The following is a 19,516-nucleotide window of genomic DNA, read 5'->3' as shown; positions in this document are numbered from 1 at the left end:
CGACTCACTCACTGTCCTGGGTGGCCCTATTTGCCGCTCAGGGTGTGCGAGACTCTCGCTTCGACCCGGCTTCCCACATTGACTCTGGGAAGGCACCCAGAACATCTACAAACTCAAAGCTGAACTTCCCTCAGCACATCAGGAACAACAGCTGGATCTGTTAAAATGTGGGAATGAAGTTTGGGAACAGATTTCCAAGGCCTTTCTATAGGGCTCTGCATTTGCACATAAACCTCTTTTTTTTTTCAGACAGAGTTTTGCTCTTGTTTTCCAGGCTGGAGTCCAGTGGCATGATCTCAGCTCACTGCAACCTCTGCCTCCCGATAGCTGGGATTATAGGCACCCTCCACCACATCCAGCTAATTTTATATTTTTAGTAGAGATGGGGTTTCACCATGTTGGTCAGGCTGGTCTTAAACTCCTGATCCGCCCGCCTCAGCCTCCCAAAGTGCTGGGATTACAGGTGTGAGCCACCGCGCCCAGCCATATGAACCTCTTCTAAGTAAATACTGACTTCCCAGCCCCTCAGATTCCTGGGAGATCAGACGGTCTGTTTAATGCTGCAGTTGTATCTTTGAAGGAAAACCTTATGCCAGCTTCTGTTCACTCCCATCTAGCCATTGAGCCATAGAATGATTAACATAATTATTGTCCTTAACACAAACTGCAGTCCCATGGGAGGGTGAGCAGAAGTGACGTGTGACATCCCTGAGCTTCACTTTCTTGAGCTGGGTAATTACAGACCTTACCTTCTGTCCCACCAATATCTTCAGAACCAGGGTTTCTCCACAGTCCCTTTCAAACTGGTTTTTGCCTACTCAGCCCTCATGTTCTAAGGAATCTCCAGCCCAACTGCCAAAGAAAGCCCAAGCTCCCGACTCACGCGATGGTCGAGGACACTGCACCTGCTGCTTTGCTCATCTCCCGCCCGTGCACGAGCTCCCTGCCTTCCTAATCCCAAACAGAACCATCTTTAAGCACACCCCGGCCCACTCCATCTGAAACAAGGCTTCGCCAGAACTGTTGATAGCCTCACATCCTCTTCAAAAGGTGGCTTCGGGTTGTGTGGGGATGAAAGGACACACGTGTGGTGTTTACTAGCATGTATTTAGTGAACCTTTGTCCCTGATTCTGTCCCCCACCTCCTAAGGCTGTGAAAAGGATCCTATTTTCCCTGCCCTGCAACAGGGTGGTGTTCCTCCTCCAACATGTGCTTCCGAAGCCCACACATCCACATCCCTCCCGCTCTTGTCTGCCTACAGCTTGGGCTTCTCTTTCCTCACTTCCGGGCTTGTCTTGCTTCTCCAGCCTCTTCACCACGCATGAGGGCATTCCTGATCGCACTCCAGCTATGGGGGACCCCATTCCTGTAATCCAGTGGTTTCCAAACAAGGGTGCACACTGGAGGCAGCTGGAGAGTGTCTCACACCTCCTGCTGCTTGGGCTTTATTCTAGAAACCAATTCAGGGGAATCTCTGGGGGGTGGGGCCTGAGCAATTTCATTTTAGAAGCACATCACGTGGTTCTAATGTACAGTCAGGTTCTTAGTTCATGGGCTAATCTATTTCACTTTGGTACTAAGGTGAAAAACGTGTATGAAACAGTGCTTGCTCAATTATTTTCCTTAATCTTCTGAGACAAGTGGTCACTTCATGGAACCATCACCATAATCCAGTTTTAGAACAGTTCTCAAAGAATTTCTTTACAATCACATCAAGATTTGGAGAACAATTATCACTGAATTCTAACCTCTCTTCTACCGTGAATCTCGTATGAGGTGGCTGATGAATTTCGTTAGTCTAGGTCTCAGTGCTTAGGCTCATCCATCCCTTTTAATTTTGTTCTGGTTCTGCCACTCACTAGCTACGTGAGCCTGAGAAATCATTTCACCTCGAGTCTGTTTCCTCATCAGAAAAATGGAACGATAGGAATGTCCACTCCTCAGCGTTGTTAGGAGGAATGGAGATCAGAGATGTGGAGCCCAAATGCCTTTCAGTCGGATCTTTCAAGGAGACAGAGGCATGTGGGCAGAGCCTTCCCACCACCAGTCCACATGCTACTAAGAGACAAGTCTGGGTTTCAGTCAACTCAGCCTAAATTCCAGGCTGAGTTGGGAATGAAGTTTGGGAACTCTGGGAATGAAGTGGGAAGGATATTTGGGAACAGATTTCCAAAGCCTTTCTATAGGGCACTGCATTTGCACATGAACCTCTTCTCAGTACATACTGACCTCTCCAGCCCCTCAGATTCCTGGGAGATCAGATGGTTTCATCATCTAATGCTGCAATTGCAACTTTGAGGGAAAGCAAGTCTCTCTATATTTGAACTACAATTGTCCATAGCTCACAAGCAGGAACTTCACGGTCCTTTTTATAGAATGAATAAACCTACTTCCTACAGAGCAAATTTTCCGATTCATAGCAGGTTTGTGGGTTATCACAGGTGGGAATACCTGTCTCCTCCCTGAACACAGCTTTGCACTTAAAATGGCACATAGTAACCATACACTCAGTAAGCATGGGCAGCCAGTGTGGTTTATTTGATTTCCTTCCTGCTGGGCACAGGAAGCTCTCACGGGGCTAGGCTTCAAGCTGGCTTCCATAGAGGGTGGTCACGTGCACGTGGGCCTGAGGCCAGCCCCAGGTCAGGTCCTGATCCCTGGTCCTCAGATGCTTCCACTCAGGCTTGAAGCAGGAGTCTGATGGCAGCAGCTCCTGACAGCCCTTGCCAATGCTCAGCTCCATCCAGAGCCAGCCCAGCCCAGGGAGGCTGCATGGGGCAAGCGACAGGTGGCTGACTCAGCAGCAGCCATGGGGCTGGAGTGCCTTCCTGATGCCAGTGGCCAGGGCTTGTGGCGTGGGGCTCTCTGCAGTGCAGCTTATAGGCAGGCCCTGGGCGGCCAGCGCGTGAGCTGTAGTGGGGCCGATGGCTGCAAACTATAAAGACAGAAGAGAAAACAGGGCTTCAGCACACTAGCAGGGGATGGGGCAGCAGGCGGTTGGATGTGTGCAGGGGCCGTCAGCCAGCCTTTCGGTTGGATGTTACTGCTCATGTGATGCGTTTATATGAATGACAACACTGCCCGATTCGAGCCCAGCTTCTGAGCGCGCAAAATACCTCTGCATCCACGCTCTCATCACTGTTCTCTCTGCCACCCTGAGCGACAGCACGCTGTTCCCAGGCTCAGGTGAGGGGCAGGGACATGAAGGCCCCAGGCTGGTGCTCACCATCATGGCTGCGTCGGTGCAGTCCTTCCTCAGAAGCTCTAGCTGCAGACAGTTCTGCTTCGGGTGTTGGGGGCCCTGGGTCTGATCAAGGGGAGGAGGGTGTGGCAGGGGCAGTGACTGAATCCCCAGGAAAGCAGACTATCAAGGTCAGGGCTCTGTGGCCACAGGGTTGGGATTTAAATCCCAGCTCCACAGGACAATGACCTTGGCCCATGGCCCATCTTCTCTGGCTCCATCTCCTCATCCATAAAAAGAGAAGATAACAGGACTCTTCACTGGGCTGCTGTGGGGATTAAATGAGGCGACAGGTGTGAACCACTTGGCCTGGCCCAGATGACCGTCATGGGCTGCTGCCTACGTTGTCATAATCCTTCCAAATCAGCCAATCCGGGGCACTGGCCTCATCCACAGGACACCTCTCTCTGAACAAGCCCCACAGGCTCGATGGTTCTGTGCAGAGCCTCACCTGGGATGGGGCACTGCTTCTGTCCCAGCTCTGCCCCTGCTAGCTGTTATTAGTACAAGTCCCTTAGCCTCTCTGTTCCTCACCTATAAAAGGGGCACAGTTACCCTGGCCTCAGAGGGCTAGTGTGGTGGCTAAATGAGAGAAAGTCCTCATCCCCCACTCTCCTCTGCACTGAGACTGTGGACCCCGAAGCTGTTTGGGAGCAGGTGAGCATCCAACAGTGGCAGCCCCTGCCCAGCACTCCGCTTCATCCTCCCTCCCAGCAAGTGAGCAGCAGGCCAGGTGGTAGTGGAGTTAACAAGCCACCGGTACCTCTGCATAACTTGGATGCTGCAGGCCTGAGGCTCCTTCCTCCAGCTGAGTCAGAACGAGGGGAGGGAGGCCACTGCCCTGCAGAGGCCCCACTCCCACCCTGCCTACAGTACTGCCCTGCTAAGCACCCATTGCTTAGGAAACTCACTGAGGAAAAAATAAAGTTGGACCCCTACCTCACACAACACACAAAAATCAATTCAAAACAGATCAAATACCTAAGTTCAGAGCTAAAACTATACAACTCCTAAAAGGAAACATAGGAATAAATCTTCAAAACACTGAATGAAACAACACTAAATTAATGGTTTCTTGGATACAACACCCAAAGCACAAGTAACAAAAGAAAAAAACCAATAAATTGAACTTTATCAAAATTGAAAACCTTCTGTGCTTCAAAAAAAAAAAAAAAAAAACAAAAAATCAAAAAAGTAAAAAGACAACTCACAGAATGGGAGAACATTTTTAGAAGTCATATGTCTGATAAAAAATCTGTATTCAGAGGCCAGGCGCAGCGGCTCACACCTGTAATACAAACACTTTGGCAGGCCAAGGCAGGCGGATCACCTGAGGTCAGGAGTTCAAGACCAGCCTGGCCAACATGGTGAAACCCCATCTCTACTAAAAATACAAAAATTAGCCAGGCGTGGTGGCGGGCAACTGTAATCCCAGCTACTCAGGAGGCTGAGGCAGGAGAATAGCTTGAACCCCAGAGGCGGAGGCTGCAGTGAGCCGAGACTGTATCACTGCACTCCAGCCTGGGCAACAGAGAGAGACACCATCTCAAAAAAAAAGAAAAAAAATTGTATTCAGAATAAGGAATTCTGGCAATTCAACAATAAAAAGACAATTAACCTGGGTTAAAAGTAGGCAAAGGATTTGAATAGATATTTCTTTAAAGAAGATATAAAAATGACCAACAAACACATAAAAAGATGCTCAACATCATTAGTCATTAGGGAAGTCTAAATCAAATATATGCTGAGTAACCGCTTCAGACCCACAAGGATGGCCATAATCAGAGACAGAAAAATGAGGACGTGGAGGATATGGAGAAATTGGAACCCTCATACGTTGCTAGTGACAATGCTATAAAATGGCATAACCACTTTGGAAAAGAGCAGTAATACGACCAAATGTTAAACAAAGTTACCTTAGATCTAGTAAATCTACTCCTGGATATACACCCAAGAGAAATGAAAACTTATGTCCACACAGAAAATTGTATGTGAATGTTGAGCATTATTTAACAGCCTGAAAGTGGAAAACAACCAAAATGTCCATCAACTAGTGAATGGGTAAATAAAACGGTCCTCAGCATGTACCATTATTTGGCAGTAAAAAGGGATGAAGTACTGGTAACCTGCTACAACACGGATGAACCTTGAAAACACTATGCTACTGAAAAGAGTCAGTTACAAAAGAACACATAGTGTATGATTCTATTAATACGAGATGTCCGGAATAGGTGAATCCATGGAGATGAAAAGCAGTTGAGTGGTTGCCAAGGAGTGGGAGGAATGAGGGAATGAGGGGTGGCTGCAAATGGGTATCGGGTTTCTCTTTGGGGTGATGATATGTCCTGGAACTAGACAGTGGTGATGGATGCAAAAATTTGTGACTATCATAAAAATCATGTTAAAGTTTACATATTGGGCTGGGCGTGGTGGCTCACACCTGTAATCCCTATATTTTGGGAAGCCAAGGTGGGAAGATTGCTTGAGGCCAGGAGTTTGAGATCAGCCTGGGCAACACAGTGAGACCCCATCTCTAAAAAAAAATTAAAAAAAAAAATTTTAAGTTTACATATTAAAATCATAAAAAGTAAATTTTATGGTTTGTGAATTACATCTCAATAAAGCTATTTAAAAATTTGAAAAAAAGCAACTCCCCGGGACTGGGAACCAACAAATGGCAAACATGACTGGAGTCCTAGAGCAGGATTACCAATAGTTGGGTGAAACGGCAGCTTTTTCACAGGAGCCTTTCACTCCTCTGTGTCAGCGAAGGCCCACGCGACGGCGCCCCACAGAGCAGTACAGTCTGCCCCAGGCTAGGCGAGGGGGCCCAGCATCAATGTTCTTTCTCCATCCCTGGAACAAACTGGACGCGAATGCACCAGCCTGGCTGTGGGGGCAGCAGCCACGTTCACAGCCTGGCTCTGCCACTGTGGTTAGCGACCACTAGGTGTGAAGATACCCACCTCACAGTCTGCAAGGGCATTTTCCTGTACACAGGAAATTCAGTTGCTGCCATTAGTGTGGTGGTGGTGATTTATGACTCTGCTTACCTACTGGTTTGGAGTGACATCTCTGTGGCATTTACAGACAAGTGCACAGTCTTTCCAAGTCAATGGTAAGTAGCAAGCTCAGGTCAGAAGTCGCCCCCTCACCCGCTTTGATCTTCTGTGGTGCACCTGCATGTTGTGCAGTGCTGTACAAACAGTGGGTCCTACAGGGACTCCTGAGGAGGGAGGCCACTAGCAAATCTGAGGCCGAGCTGAGACAGAAAAGCCTAACTACCAACTCACGGGCTAGGACTGTGTCCTCTGTGAACCTTGAAAGCACCTCACTATACAGCACCAAGTCCCAGTGATGAGGGACGACTCACACCCCACACATGGTGCCTTCATGGCCCCCAAGCAGTCCAGAGTCACTGTGAGCAAGGCCAGCTCTGTCACCTTCTCCTCCCCAGCAATGGCAGATTTAATGGCAGTTAACTACTGGCAGGCAGGGTAATCAATCACTGTAGGAAGAGGCGAGGGGGCTACTGAGAGCTCTCAGAGTGTCTGGAGGGCTGCAGAAACGGGCGTGACAGATGCAGGATAGGCACACGCACTCAGGCCCCAGCTGCCATGGGTGTGGACAATGCGGGCAGCAGTCTATTCAGAAAGGCCTGAGTTCTTGGTTCAGATGCTGAGTATCCATTTGTACTTTTAAACATGCTTGCTTTGAAAGAAGATAGAGTATAAATCTCATTTTCTTCCTCTAGGCAAACACTAAGAAGCCTGGGGAAAACTGTGTTAGGCTTATACCACCAGGCATCTCACAGCATTGTGTGACGCGGGGTGGGTGGGTGGGCCAGGCGGTACTCCTTCTACAGGTCCAGGAGAGAGGCAGCATGACACACAGGGACAAGAACCAGAGCAGGACCAGCACCGTTTTACCCCTCCTGACCTGCAATATGAAGTAAGCGCTCACTGTGGACCAGTTGCCATGCCAAGCACTTTATGGGTCTTATCTCTTTAATCTTCCTTTTTTTTTTTTTGGGCAGGGGGCGGGGAGTGGTGGAGATGGAGCTTCACTCTTGTTGCCCGGGCTGGAGTGCAGTGGCGCGATCTCGGCTCACTGCAACTTCAGTCTCCGGGGTTCAAGCAATTCTCCTGTCTCAGCCTCCCAAATAGCTGGGATTATAGGCGCATGCCACCACACCCAGCTAATTTCTGTATTTTTAGTAGAGATAGGGTTTTCATCATATTGGTCAGGCTGGTCTGGAACTCCTGACCTCAGGTGATCCACCTGCCTCGGCCTCCCAAAGTGCTGGGATTCCAGGTGGGAGCCACTGCGCCTGGCCTCTCTCTCCAATCTTTCTAACCACAAGATTCAGATATTGTTTTTCTTCCTCAGTGGCCCGTGTGAGTCCTGGGCCTTCCAGTGACTCAACACACGACTTTGGCAAGTTGTTTAACCTCTCTGGGCCTCAGTATCCTCACCTGTAATGAGGACCACTGACCTCTTTTTTTGGATACCCACCACTGGACTGGTGTGGGAATTATATCAGTTACTGCCCAAAAGTCCATCAACTGCTCAGCAGCTCCTGAGACCATGGCAAGGCATCACCATGGCTGACAATGTGGAATCAGTCTTCCCAGGTTCAAACTGCAGCTCTTCCTTCTCAGCAGCATGACCTACAGGCAGGCCATCTGATGTCTCTGAGTCCCACGCTCCATCTTGAAAACTGGGAAAGCAGTGCATACTCCCCACATGAGATGCACCTGTGAGAAGGCAGGTGAAGCCTTTTGCTCTTCCTGACTGCAGTGAGTGGCAGTTTCTGCCTTTGGGTTCTGGGTCACATCGTGCACCCTCTCCTCAGTCCCTCTGGCGCCAGTTCAAGGGTATTTCTATTACAGACACAAGAGTTGTGGTTATTTGTAGACTCATAATACAGTCCCTAGTAAGTGTGAATGTAAACCCTTTAAAAGACATGAAAAAGGTGACTGCTTTTAGAACAGCTAATAATGCCAAACACAAGATGGGGGAAAGGAAGGAAAGGATGCTAACACCTGTACCAAGCCCTGAGCTAATTAAGGACTTTACTCAAATTCCCTCATGTAATTCTGAGACTCATCCTAAGCAGGGAAGACCATACACATGTCTATGAAAGCCACAGAGAGACAATTATCCCCATGCTGCAGGTGAGGAAATGGACTGGGAGAAGGTGAGCAGTCTGTGCAACAGCCCAGCAGGAGGTAGAGCTGCCCTTCCAATTCTAAAGCACCTGCTAGGCCAGGGGTGTCTCATTTGACATTGAAGCCCTAGGATAATTCGTAAATATTAAACAAACAAACAAACAAACAAACAAACAAAAAAACCAAAAAAACTAATCTGAAAAAGACCAAAAGCCCATTGAATAACTTACCTTAATTTGATCGATATTGTCACCAGATAACTCCTGAATATGCTTGAGACTGTATGTGAGGCCAGAGGGACTGAAAAATGTGATGCTGGCTGGAACCCCCTGTGGGGAAGAGAAAACAAGATCAGTCCTTGCCATAAGACTGAGGAGAGACAACATTCCTCCAGCTTTGTCAGCATCGAGCCCTCAAGCCAGAGGCCGCCCAGGCGGTTTTTAGTACAGGCGTGGTTCCTGGTTGATGCTGACATCCTCTGCTCCAGTGAGCAGGATTCTGGTAGGGAACTGTTGGAAAGAGCAGGCTGCCATCAGAAAGGTGGTGCTGCTCCTTGGTCGCTCTGCTGGCCTCCAGGTCTGTGTCTGCCTGGCCAGAGGACATGGGCATCATGGAGCTCATATGCCCAGCAGCCTAGACAATGCCTCTAGCTCCTGTGGTCATATGGCACTGATCACATGAAGCAGTGGTGTGAGGCAGTGCTGGCTCCGTCAATGCTCCCTCTCTCGGGAAGTAGAGCAGGCAGACGAGCCTGCCTGGCCTTTCTGCGTTTGGTTTGTTCTATCAGGCCCTCCCAATACCAGGCAAGACATTCAGAAGCCTGCCCTGGGAGAGGAAAGGGAGGTGTTTTACTGCATATAAATGCTGAAGACATCAAGGAACTCAAGCAAGAGCTATCCATTCTCCTGCCTGAGTCCTCCAACAGTCCCCATGGACTCCCAAATTCAATCCAGACTCCTTGGTGGCCACTGTCAGCTCTTCCCACTATGGGCCCAGCCTCGCTTTTCAGCCTCTGCCCCTCCAGCTCCACCAGTGCCCCCATATGATGAAAAACAATGATAACATCAAGGCCACTATTTACCTCAGGCTTGTATGTATCTTCGATGCTGTACAAAAAGCTTTGTGTAAATTATCTCCTTTAACCCCTATAAAAACTTACCACTTCCTCAAAGTCACCACATTAACCTCTCCAAACAGGGCGGTTTCATAGACCACCTACCACAAGCACCTCTTATTGAAATCACTGATTTCAAACCAGCTTGCAATAGACATTTCATGAAACAACCACAAAATTGTTTCCATTCCTAATTCTAGAATCCCAGACTAACTATGTGACAGGAAAAGGCATGCAGGTGACAGCTGGGGACAGTGAAAACACATGTAGAACCAGTATTTGTGAGCTTATGCCCCTCACCACGTACCTGCTGTGAATAGTAGCTGTTCAGGTTCCCTTGGATTCCTGGGTGTGGAATTGTCTGATACACAGTTACGCTTTCCATGGCAATCCCTGGGCACAATCAAAAGCAGGAAACACTTTACCATACTGGGCACACAATGGGGCCTCCGCCACTTCACAGCATAGCACCACCCTCCTGGAACCAGCTGTCTGGAGAGGCCAGACTCAGCAGAGAGGCCTTGAGCAGCCCTCTGCAGCCTGCTGAATGCTGTGGAGTGGTCCTGTGGAAGACGGGGCTGAGACGGCAGAAAAAGAACAAAGGCCCAGAAACCAAAGCCTTCATTTGTATCCAGGATGCCTTTTGTTCCCAGGCTTATGTAGGTTTGTTCACACAAGGCTGTCCCTAGTCACTCCATGGATCCCACGCAGACAGGTTGCATGACACCACGAAGTCGGGGAAGGCCAGCCCTTGGGAGAGGCCTGGAGTCTAGATCCCCGGCTGCACTCCAGCTGTGCCTCTGCATGGTCATGCGCCCCCTCTCTGGGCCTCAGTGTGTCCCCTTGGACATGAACTGATTAAGCGGTGGACTTTCCCACATTCCTCCCTGTGCCATTCAGTGACTCTGAACATTCCCAGGGGTTTTCAGGGCTGGTGATGAGGCACCAGGCACTGAAGGGACTCGTGCAGTTTCAATCAGATATTGACCCACGAGGGGTAGCCAGATGGTAGGTGAAAGGTAGTGAAAACTCGGGCTTCTGAAAACAAAATGTAAAACTCTCTCAGAAGAAATTATGATAATTTCAGCATAAAACAGCAACCTGTCGCCATTTCATATCCCCGAAAACTAAAGAAATAAACTGAAGTATCAAACCTCTGATTTATACATTACTTCTTTAAGGGTAACTGAGACCAAGCTTTCTCTTATTTTATATTGGTATTTTCCTGTTCCTGAAAAGCTAATGATTTTGCTGATCTTATTACCTGGTAGCTTTAGAAGACAGATGATATGGGTAGAAGGAATACGATCTGGCCAGGCGTGGTGGCTCAAGCCTGTAATCCCAGCACTTTGGGAGGCCGAGGCGGGCGGATCACGAAGTCAGGAGATCGAGACCATCCTGGCTAACCCGGTGAAACCCCGTCTCTGCTAAAAATACAAAAAACTAGCCGGGCGCGGTGGCGGGTGCCTGTAGTCCCAGCTACTCAGGAGGCTGAGGCAGGAGAATGGCATGAACCCAGGAGGCGGGGCTTGCAGTGAGCCAAGATCGCGCCACTGCACTCCAGCCTGGGCAATAGAGCAAGACTCCGTCTCAAAAAAAAAAAAAAAAAAAAAAAAAAAAAAAAAAAAAAAAAAAAAAGGGATACGATCTAGCTCCATTTTAATATGGGGGAAAAGTTACAAGGTCTAAGGTCATCCTAGGTTACACTGCTCATGTGGACTGTTAGAGCTTCAAAACCCTGGGAGAGACAGTAACAGTCATAGTTCCATGAAGAGCTTGCCTTTGGAGAACAAGGCGTCATGCTACATGATCTCTGAACACCTCTGTGAGGTGGGTACTATGGTTATGCAGAGACAACCATATTTCACAGATAAGGGTAATGATGCACAGAGAAATTACATCACTTACCTTCATTCACATAGCTAATAAACAGCAAGAGGGAGAATTCAAATCTGTTTTTGTCTCATCCTAAAGCTGATACTCCAAACCACTGATACACCTTGCTCCCAGACCAACTATGTGACAGCAAAAGGTGCGCAGGTGACAGCTAAGATGTCTGAGTCAAGGATGGCGGCATGCTTCAGAGGCAAGAACTGGTTTCTAGATGCTGACAGTCTTGGGAGCCACAGCAGGTGGAGCTGGAGGGGCAGGTGGGGCTTGTGTGGCTTGGCTGGAGGGCGCTGCATGCTATTACAAGATCGGCTACATTTGTAACTTCCTTCTACATGTGGAACCAATTCTGTGGTTTGTTACCTCAGTTATCTGCCCAGGGGCCACCTCCACACCTCGATCTCCTGTCCTCTTGGTGAAGGACTGGAGATACACTGTGTGCTCCTAGCTTGAGCCAAACAAGCTGAGAAGAGCGGATCCAAAGAAAGGAAAGTGCAGACTGCATGTCCACACTTCCCGTGAGGATGGTCCCTGCGTCTCTTGGCCTGGCTTATCCAACCCAGCCCGGCTCCCTTGTGTGCTCTCTGCAGGGCCACCCAACACTTCTATCGCTGCAAAGGCTACCGGTGGATCCCAAAGTGGTGAGGGATGTGGTCAGAGCATTCTACTCACCTTTGTCCTTGAGCGCTTTCGGCAGGATTTCTCTTTTGAGGTTTCCACAGGGAAATAGAAGAGGCAGTGCTGAGGACTCCCCTGTGAATAAATAACCAGGCTTTGTGAAAACTCAGGGCCAGTGCCTGTGCACAGGGGAATGGGGAGGGGCAGCTTTGGGGAGGGGGAAGCAGCCCCGGGCTCCAGGCCTGGCTGTGCTTCTAGGACTCAGTTTCAGCATCTGTAACAGGAGGAGCACCTGCTACCTTGCTGAACTTGAAGGGTTGCTTGTTATATGAAGATCATAAGAGGTAATGTGTGCTGAGGTGCTCAGAAAATGAACATTCACACAAGCAATGAACATAGCCACATTTTTTTAACTTCCTCTGATCCTGAAGTGACTCCCTAGCCTGCACTCACTATTTCGAAGGCAGGCTTTCCACCTTAACAAAGACAAGCTAACTCCCCACTCTGCTTCTAGCCACACCAACAGCCACTAGGCCAAGTGCCAAAAGGCATATACAGGCCTTAGAGAGAGAAGCCTGCTAAGAACGGCCCGCCTCTCCTTTCACCACTACCTCTGCTCCCAGCATCTCCACTCTGGGAAGACTTAAGGGCATTTTCAGCCCTTAACTCTTTGCAGAATAGTGAGGACAACACAGGATTTGAACACCAATTTGCAACAATACTGTCCAAAAAACTGATGAGTTGTCAAATGCTAGAATCTTCCCCAAATGTGAAAACAAAGCATTTTAGTAGAAGGAGCCATTTCCCCCCACATCTGTCCGTAAGATGTAAGAAATTCTAATGGGTGTTGTTGATACACATTGCCTATTTTCTCACATCCTTATGATCTCTCTGATCACACCTTCTCTGGTGACTGCAATGGGAGGAAGGAGCAAAACAACCCCTCTCCATCCAGTACCATCTCCAGCAAGCAGCAGCCACACAACAGGAATAACTGCAGGCCACTTAATTTCAAGTTATAAAGGCTACATATTGGTGAATGTTTTCTTTATTTACACTGCTCTGTAAATATCAGTACCAACTTGGGAGACTGTTAAATATAGTTAATAGATGCCTGCTGATTTCTCTCTTCCAGTGTGAGGAAATGTTTTCATGCTCTGTACAGTCATCCCTAGAGACATATTTTCAAAGCCATGTTCAGGTGCAATTTTCTTCCCTGTGTCTGTGTGTCTACGTATGTGTTGGAGAGTGCTGGGTGGAAGATGTTAGGGGCCAAAGCTCTTCCTGGGGATCCAGTAAGAAAACTACAGTCTAGTTTTTCAGCAAGCCCAGCCCCACAGGCGTGCAAAGGACCTTGGAAAGATTCAGGAATCTCCCCTTGGCAGCACCTCTTGTGAGGGTCCAGTGGAGTCCTGGGCTGCTCATTCTTATCTCTGACTCACAAGGCTGGGCTGAAGGGGTATGGGGCTCCCTGAGGGCGGCTGCTTGTCTCTATCTCTCCACCACCTGTGCCTCGCAGGGAGCTTGGCTCTGCAGGCACACAGGGCCCACAAATGTCCAACCGGCTCAGCTGACTTCACTGAAAAGGCACCACCCTGTCAGCAGAAAGGAGAAAAACTTAAAAATGTCCTAGCTGAGTCCTCCTTTGCTGGTGAGGGGAGATCTGCTACAACTACATTTCCTGAAAACTAACCCACTTCAAAAAGCCAAAGACAAAGGAGTCATGCCCTTTTGGAATATGCTTAATGCCTGTGGATTTATCTTCAGCCCCAACAGGCCAATGGGATGGTTAAGGCTGACACAAAAATAGTGAATCGTGGAGCTCAGAGGCTCTACTCTCCATTCATTTAACAGGAAGGAGGCCTGGAATTCTGGGCTGTCAGGGCTGATGATGAGTAACAACCCTGAAAATCCTAACAGAGTATTATTATCACGCAGCTCAGGAGGGGGCTTGATAAAGTCACTGCAGGTAATTAAGAAAATGATTATACAAGCAGGAGGCAGACAAATGCCTAGGTAGGTAGGGAAGGGTCCCCGGTGAGACCTCACCTTCAAGCCTAAAACAGCCTGAAGGCTGAAAGACCAGATTGCTGGTCCCGGATGAAACCAGTGACCCAGGGGCAGAATGTCTGTCCGTTTGTCTGCCCTTTCCCAGTTGATTATTTCTGAATAATGTCCTTTAACTGATCAAATGTTGCCTTTTCCAATACTACCTATGGCTTGCCTGGGCATCTTTGTGTGCGCACTGGGGGAATGGGGCAGCACCACCAGGAATTTGCGCCTTACAGAGGGGAGGAGCCTGGCCTCATCAGCTCATGTGTGGTACCCCTGGTATTCAATAATGAGGGAGAAACCTGCTTGGAGAATCCCTCTCTTTGTTGAGAGGCTTTCTTTTTTCTTTCTTTTTTTTTTTTTTAGACGAAGTCTCACTCTTTCACCCAGGCTGGAGTGCAGTGGCGCAATCTCGGCTCACTGCAACCACTGCCTCCTGGACTCATGCAATTCTCCTGCCTCAGCCTCCTGAGTAGCTGGGATTACAGACGTGGCCACCAAGCCCAGGTAATTTTTGTATTTTTAGTAGAGATGGGGTTTTGCATGTTGGCCAGAACTCCTGACCTGGTCTCAAACTCCTGACCTCAGGTGATCCACCTGCCTCGGCCTCCCAAAGTGCTGGGATTACAGGTGTGAGACACTGTGCCCGGCTGAGAGCTTTCCTTTCACTTAATAAATTCTGCCCTTCTCACCCTTCAATGTGTCCACATGCCTAATTTTTCCTGATCATGAGACAAGAACCCAGATTTAGCTGAATTTAGGAGCAAAAAGTCCTGCATCAATGAGACTGACTTTTTAAAATGTCGTCTTACTGAAGGACATGCACATATCTGTAAAACAGTAACAACTTCCAGGTTTACAATGACTTCCCCCTCTCGGGCACTGCCATGAGAATCAGTTCAAGCAGACAGTGGGCACCTGAGTGCAGATAGTAAGGATGAGGAGGCTGATCGGAGGAATGGAAGAAAAGTCCGGCAAGTCTGCCAGGCTGCAGAAACTTTCCCAGTTCAGAAGGACATTTCAAATAAACTGTAGTGCAATCTTTCTGCCCACACGGTTTCTCTCTTTTCAAAAGTTGTACTGTATTCTACCTTTTACCACTTAGCATGTAATTACTTTCCCATTAGAGGAGATATCTGGGAAAGAAGGAGAATCTATCAGAACAATAAGTTAACAGATTAAATGGATTAATAGCTTTAAGCACTTACAATAGTGCCTGCCACAAAGTAGTAAGTGTTAACTAAAATAAACCGGCATAGCCATGAATCGGCCTGTTTACTACGAGCATTGGAGGTAGATTTTTAGCTTTTAAAATCAGGCTTCAAAGTTTACCGAGAAAGAAAAACCTTTAATGCCTTGGTAAAGCCAAAGTGAAGGTCCTTATTAGCAGTCAACATAGATTTTTATTTGGATATTCTAATTGCAAATGGAAGATTTATTAGGACCCATAGATATGCTGGTAATAAATCAGAGGAAATAGCAGAAGCTTTGCAAGGAATGCAGACCAGTATTCTCCCAGATAAGGTCAGAATATGCTAATGTCTACCCAACCAAGCCTTGAGTCAGTTAATTGAAACACCAATGTGATCACTCCAAAGTGACATTGATCTCTTCTGCCTTGTGTTTGCAAAGCAGGAACACCAGCCTGATGGTTCTGGGTCTTCTAATGAACAGTGACTCAGAGGTTCACTTCTGTCTCCTTCCAGAACAAACTGTGGGTACAGCTCAATCTCTTCACTGAAAACAGGCAGGAGCCACCTATTCTATCAAAGAGCTATTATTCTTTTTAGATTTTAATCCCACAAGCAATGTCAAGATCTACCATTTACATTTATTTCTACATTTTTAAAAGAAGGGCTTTGATACCATTTAATGCTGTGATGGTGACTCTCTAGAAACAACATTAGAAACAAAAAGCCTGGAGTTAGACAGGACCCATCTGCATCCTGTACCAGGAGCCCCTGGAGTGAACCTTTCACACTGATGTGTGGCTCCATGACCTGAGAAGCGATCCCATGGTACAGGGGCCACGTAGCACGGGGCCCAACCAGTGCTCTCTGATGAGGAAAGCTGGAACAACTGTCTGTGGCTTTCCTGCAGCTATTTCAACACCTGGCTGCATAAGAGAGTCACTGCTTGTCTAGGCTGCTGTTAAAGAGAATGACCGCCAGCAATCCACAGTCTGGAACATTCCACAGAAAGCAACACGTTGGCCATCAGGCCTTTTCCTTTCAGCTGCTTGGCCTCAGATGCTCTTTGAATTGGCCTCCAGAGGGCTTCTCTACACTGGTGCATGGAGAGGCCTCTCCCGGGAACATCATGTGGCACAAGTGGCCAGAGAAGGACAGGGCCAACCGTCTTTACTAGCAGCAAATGGTGAATACTTTCTACCACGGATTACAGTCTCCTGAACTGTGTGTTTTTAGCTTGAAAATGTCTCACAGTGCTGGCTCATGAAATGTTCTAGAGAAAGCCTCACAGTATCTCTATGTACAGCCCAGGTAGGGAGGATCGGTCTGAGATGGCACGAACTCCCAGCGGTGCAGACTGAGGCATCTGTGTGAGGCCCTGTGCGTTCCTGGAGATGAACTGAGGCAGGGGTTTCCCAGCAGCCCCTTTCCCTTGGGGGTCAGGCTGGCCTCACCCTCATCACCTTTAGGAGCTTTTTTTTAATAACACAAATACTTCGTTTTGCCAGAAACACTATCATCTACCACTGTTTCAGAAGCCATAAAAAGACCTATTTAAGGTGTACTCTCTCCCTGTACCACTCATCCTGATATCACCACCCCAGGGCCAACCTTAGAGGAAACTCTCAGCTGTCAGCAGTTCATCTGACCCTGGCCTCGCAGCTCAGCAGACACTCAAGGAGTTTTAGAAAGGTGTCAGAAAACTCCAGCCTGGGGTCAAAGCCAAGCGCACTGTGTGTGTATTTCCTCTGGCTGCTCTCATGCTTCTATTGCAGAGATTAGTAGTTCTGACAGACCATTTGCCTGCAAAGCCTAAAATATCCTTAACCAATGAAGTTTGCCAGCTCATGATCTCTAGGAAAGCCTGGATTTCCTCCTCTTCAGCAATCTAAGACGAGATGATTCTACTGCGTGCTCTCATGGGGGTGTATGATCTTATACCTACAGCAGGGAGGAGTCAAATGACAAGGGTGTAAGAGCTTGTGGTTGTACTGGACATGCAGGGAAGAGAGGGGAAGAGAGATGCACCTTAGAGGTGGGGCTGCGCTACAAGTAGATGTTCAGCCTTCCCATCTCTCTTGCTCCGAGAATTTTGCCTGTCTATCTTCTGAAGCCTAAAATCCATAATTACTTTAAGACTAAGTCCCCATTTAAATGCGAACACCCCTAGAACAAGTGCCATTTGAAGTCCAAGTCCAAAGGCAGCCCAATGATGAGTCAGCTCTTTACCTGGGAGCAAGATGGGGCAGGGAATTCAGAGATGGAAGTAGCTCCTGAGAAGGGAAAGGACAGTCCTCTGGAAGGGGAGAGCACCCACTCACACCTCCTGCCTCTGCTCTCTTTGGAATCCCTCAAGTGATCTCTCCTTTGGTTTTATCTCCCAGATGTTTTATTTTGTGTTATGTTCTAGTCAAGTTCTTTGGTATGGAGGTAGAAGGAAGTGGGCTAAACCTCACACAAGTCTAGACATACACAAATACAAATAGGCTATGGCCCCAGAGTGGGTTACACGCTGCTCACCAATCAATCTCACCACCAAGTATGCACTGAGAAAATATTCTTTTCCTTAGGTAGTGGTCGTGAGGACAACAAAAAATAAATGGGCTTCATTTGGAGTGATCTTTTTCTACTTACTGGAACAAATATATTCTGCAAGCTTTTCTGCATTTCCACAGGTTTCTCCTTCTGTATCCAGGCCAATTTTACTCACTGGAAAACAACAAAGAAATGTATTTCTTAACATGGTTATTGAAGTCCTTTTGTTCCAGCGTTATTTTTTAACATGCAAATACACAGGTATGCAGTTTACAAATCACATAGAGGATGTCTTTTCTTGAAAGCCACTGAGGGAAGATCGCAAGTGTCTGTTCAGACGAGAAAGCATCAGGTCCTGGTACCTGCACCCCAGTTGTGTAGGTCAGGTAAGGGAAAGGACAGCCTTAACTACCTCCCCTGAGCCGCACATAGCTCATCTACAAGAGGGGGAGACACCAACCATATGGAACTGTTTTAAGGATCGTGTCAGATAATAAGAGCAAACTGCTTGCCATCTAGGAGGAGCTCAACAAAGGCTGTTTTCTCTTCAGTCAGGAAGGAGATGATGGGCATTTGGTACTTTTTGCAGGAATCGGCATTACAGAGCCTTCATTTTGTTGGGAGGAGTGGCCAGACCACATCCAGAAAGGCGTCATGGCTTGACATGGCCAAACTAAAATGGAAGGAAGGGGAGGAAAGGTTTCATAATAATCTGCTAACAGGGACCCACAGCACTACAAATACAAGTCGTTGAGGATGAGGGGCTATACCAGGACTTCTGTGAGACCCTATTCATGAACCAAGTAAGAAGCTAACAGACGCAGGCTCCCCCTGCCCTTTTCCAGACAGCAAACACTTGGCCACTCCACAAAGCGTGCTGATGAAGGGAGGCCCCAGGGGCTGGCTCAGTCAACACTGCTACCTGCTCACAGGAATGCCAAATGCCTCTGAGGAAGGAAGTGCTGTGGGCTTTCCACTTAGGAGTCACACAAGAGGCTGGTTAGTAACAAACGGTACCTTTACTAAAAACACCAGCAGTTTTTAACTTATGGATCATTAAAAACATGCTGAATCAAAGAAAAATAAAGCCATAAACTCAGTTCAGGAACTAAGCCCTTGCTTATGCTACAGTGGCAACCCAGGCTGGACCTCCTCTCTGAGTTGAGAAGAGCTAAATGCATCAAAAACAAAAGCAAACAAAAAAACCTGTAAAACCCCACAGGAACTGGAACTGAGACATAAGAACTTGGGCCGGGCTCGGTGGGCTCAAGCCTGTAATCCCAGCACTTTGGGAGGCCAAGATGGGTGGATCACGAGGTCAGGAGATCCAGACCATCCTGGCTAACATGGTGAAACCCCGTCTCTACTAAAAAATACAAAAAACTAGCCGGGCAAGGTGGCGGGCGCCTGTAATCCCAGCTACTCAGGAGGCTGAGGCAGGAGAATGGTGTAAACCCGGGAGGCGGAGCTTGCAGTGAGCTGAGATCAGGCCACTGCACTCCAGCCCGGGCGACAGAGCAAGACTCCGTCTCAAAAAAAAAAAAAAAGAACTTAGCAGTGATGCTGGTAATCAATATTGACATAAATATGCATTTTTCCCAAGTAATGAAACAATAATAACCATAACCAGAACATTAACTCTCATATATAGCTTTGCTGATCACCTTGCTCATTTGATCCTTACACCACAACCCTGTGAGCAAA

General features: G+C 47.9%; 1 protein-coding gene across 1 annotated transcript in view; it reads right to left on the bottom strand.

Moving 5' to 3' along the window:
- Window positions 1-2,508: 2,508 nt before the first annotated feature.
- Window positions 2,509-19,516, bottom strand: part of UROS (uroporphyrinogen III synthase) — a 35,415-nt gene continuing 18,407 nt past the window's right edge. Inside the window, 5 exon segments of the mRNA XM_017858636.1 lie at window positions 2,509-2,936; window positions 8,644-8,742; window positions 9,835-9,920; window positions 12,090-12,170; window positions 17,912-17,986. Coding sequence (XP_017714125.1) covers window positions 2,799-2,936; window positions 8,644-8,742; window positions 9,835-9,920; window positions 12,090-12,170; window positions 17,912-17,986 — 479 coding nt within the window. The 3' untranslated portion in view covers window positions 2,509-2,798.

This window comes from Rhinopithecus bieti, unplaced genomic scaffold (assembly GCF_001698545.2).
Source record: "Rhinopithecus bieti isolate Rb0 unplaced genomic scaffold, ASM169854v2 scaffold_42745, whole genome shotgun sequence".
NCBI lineage: Eukaryota > Metazoa > Chordata > Mammalia > Primates > Cercopithecidae > Rhinopithecus > Rhinopithecus bieti.
This window is presented reverse-complemented; position numbering and strand designations above follow the sequence as displayed.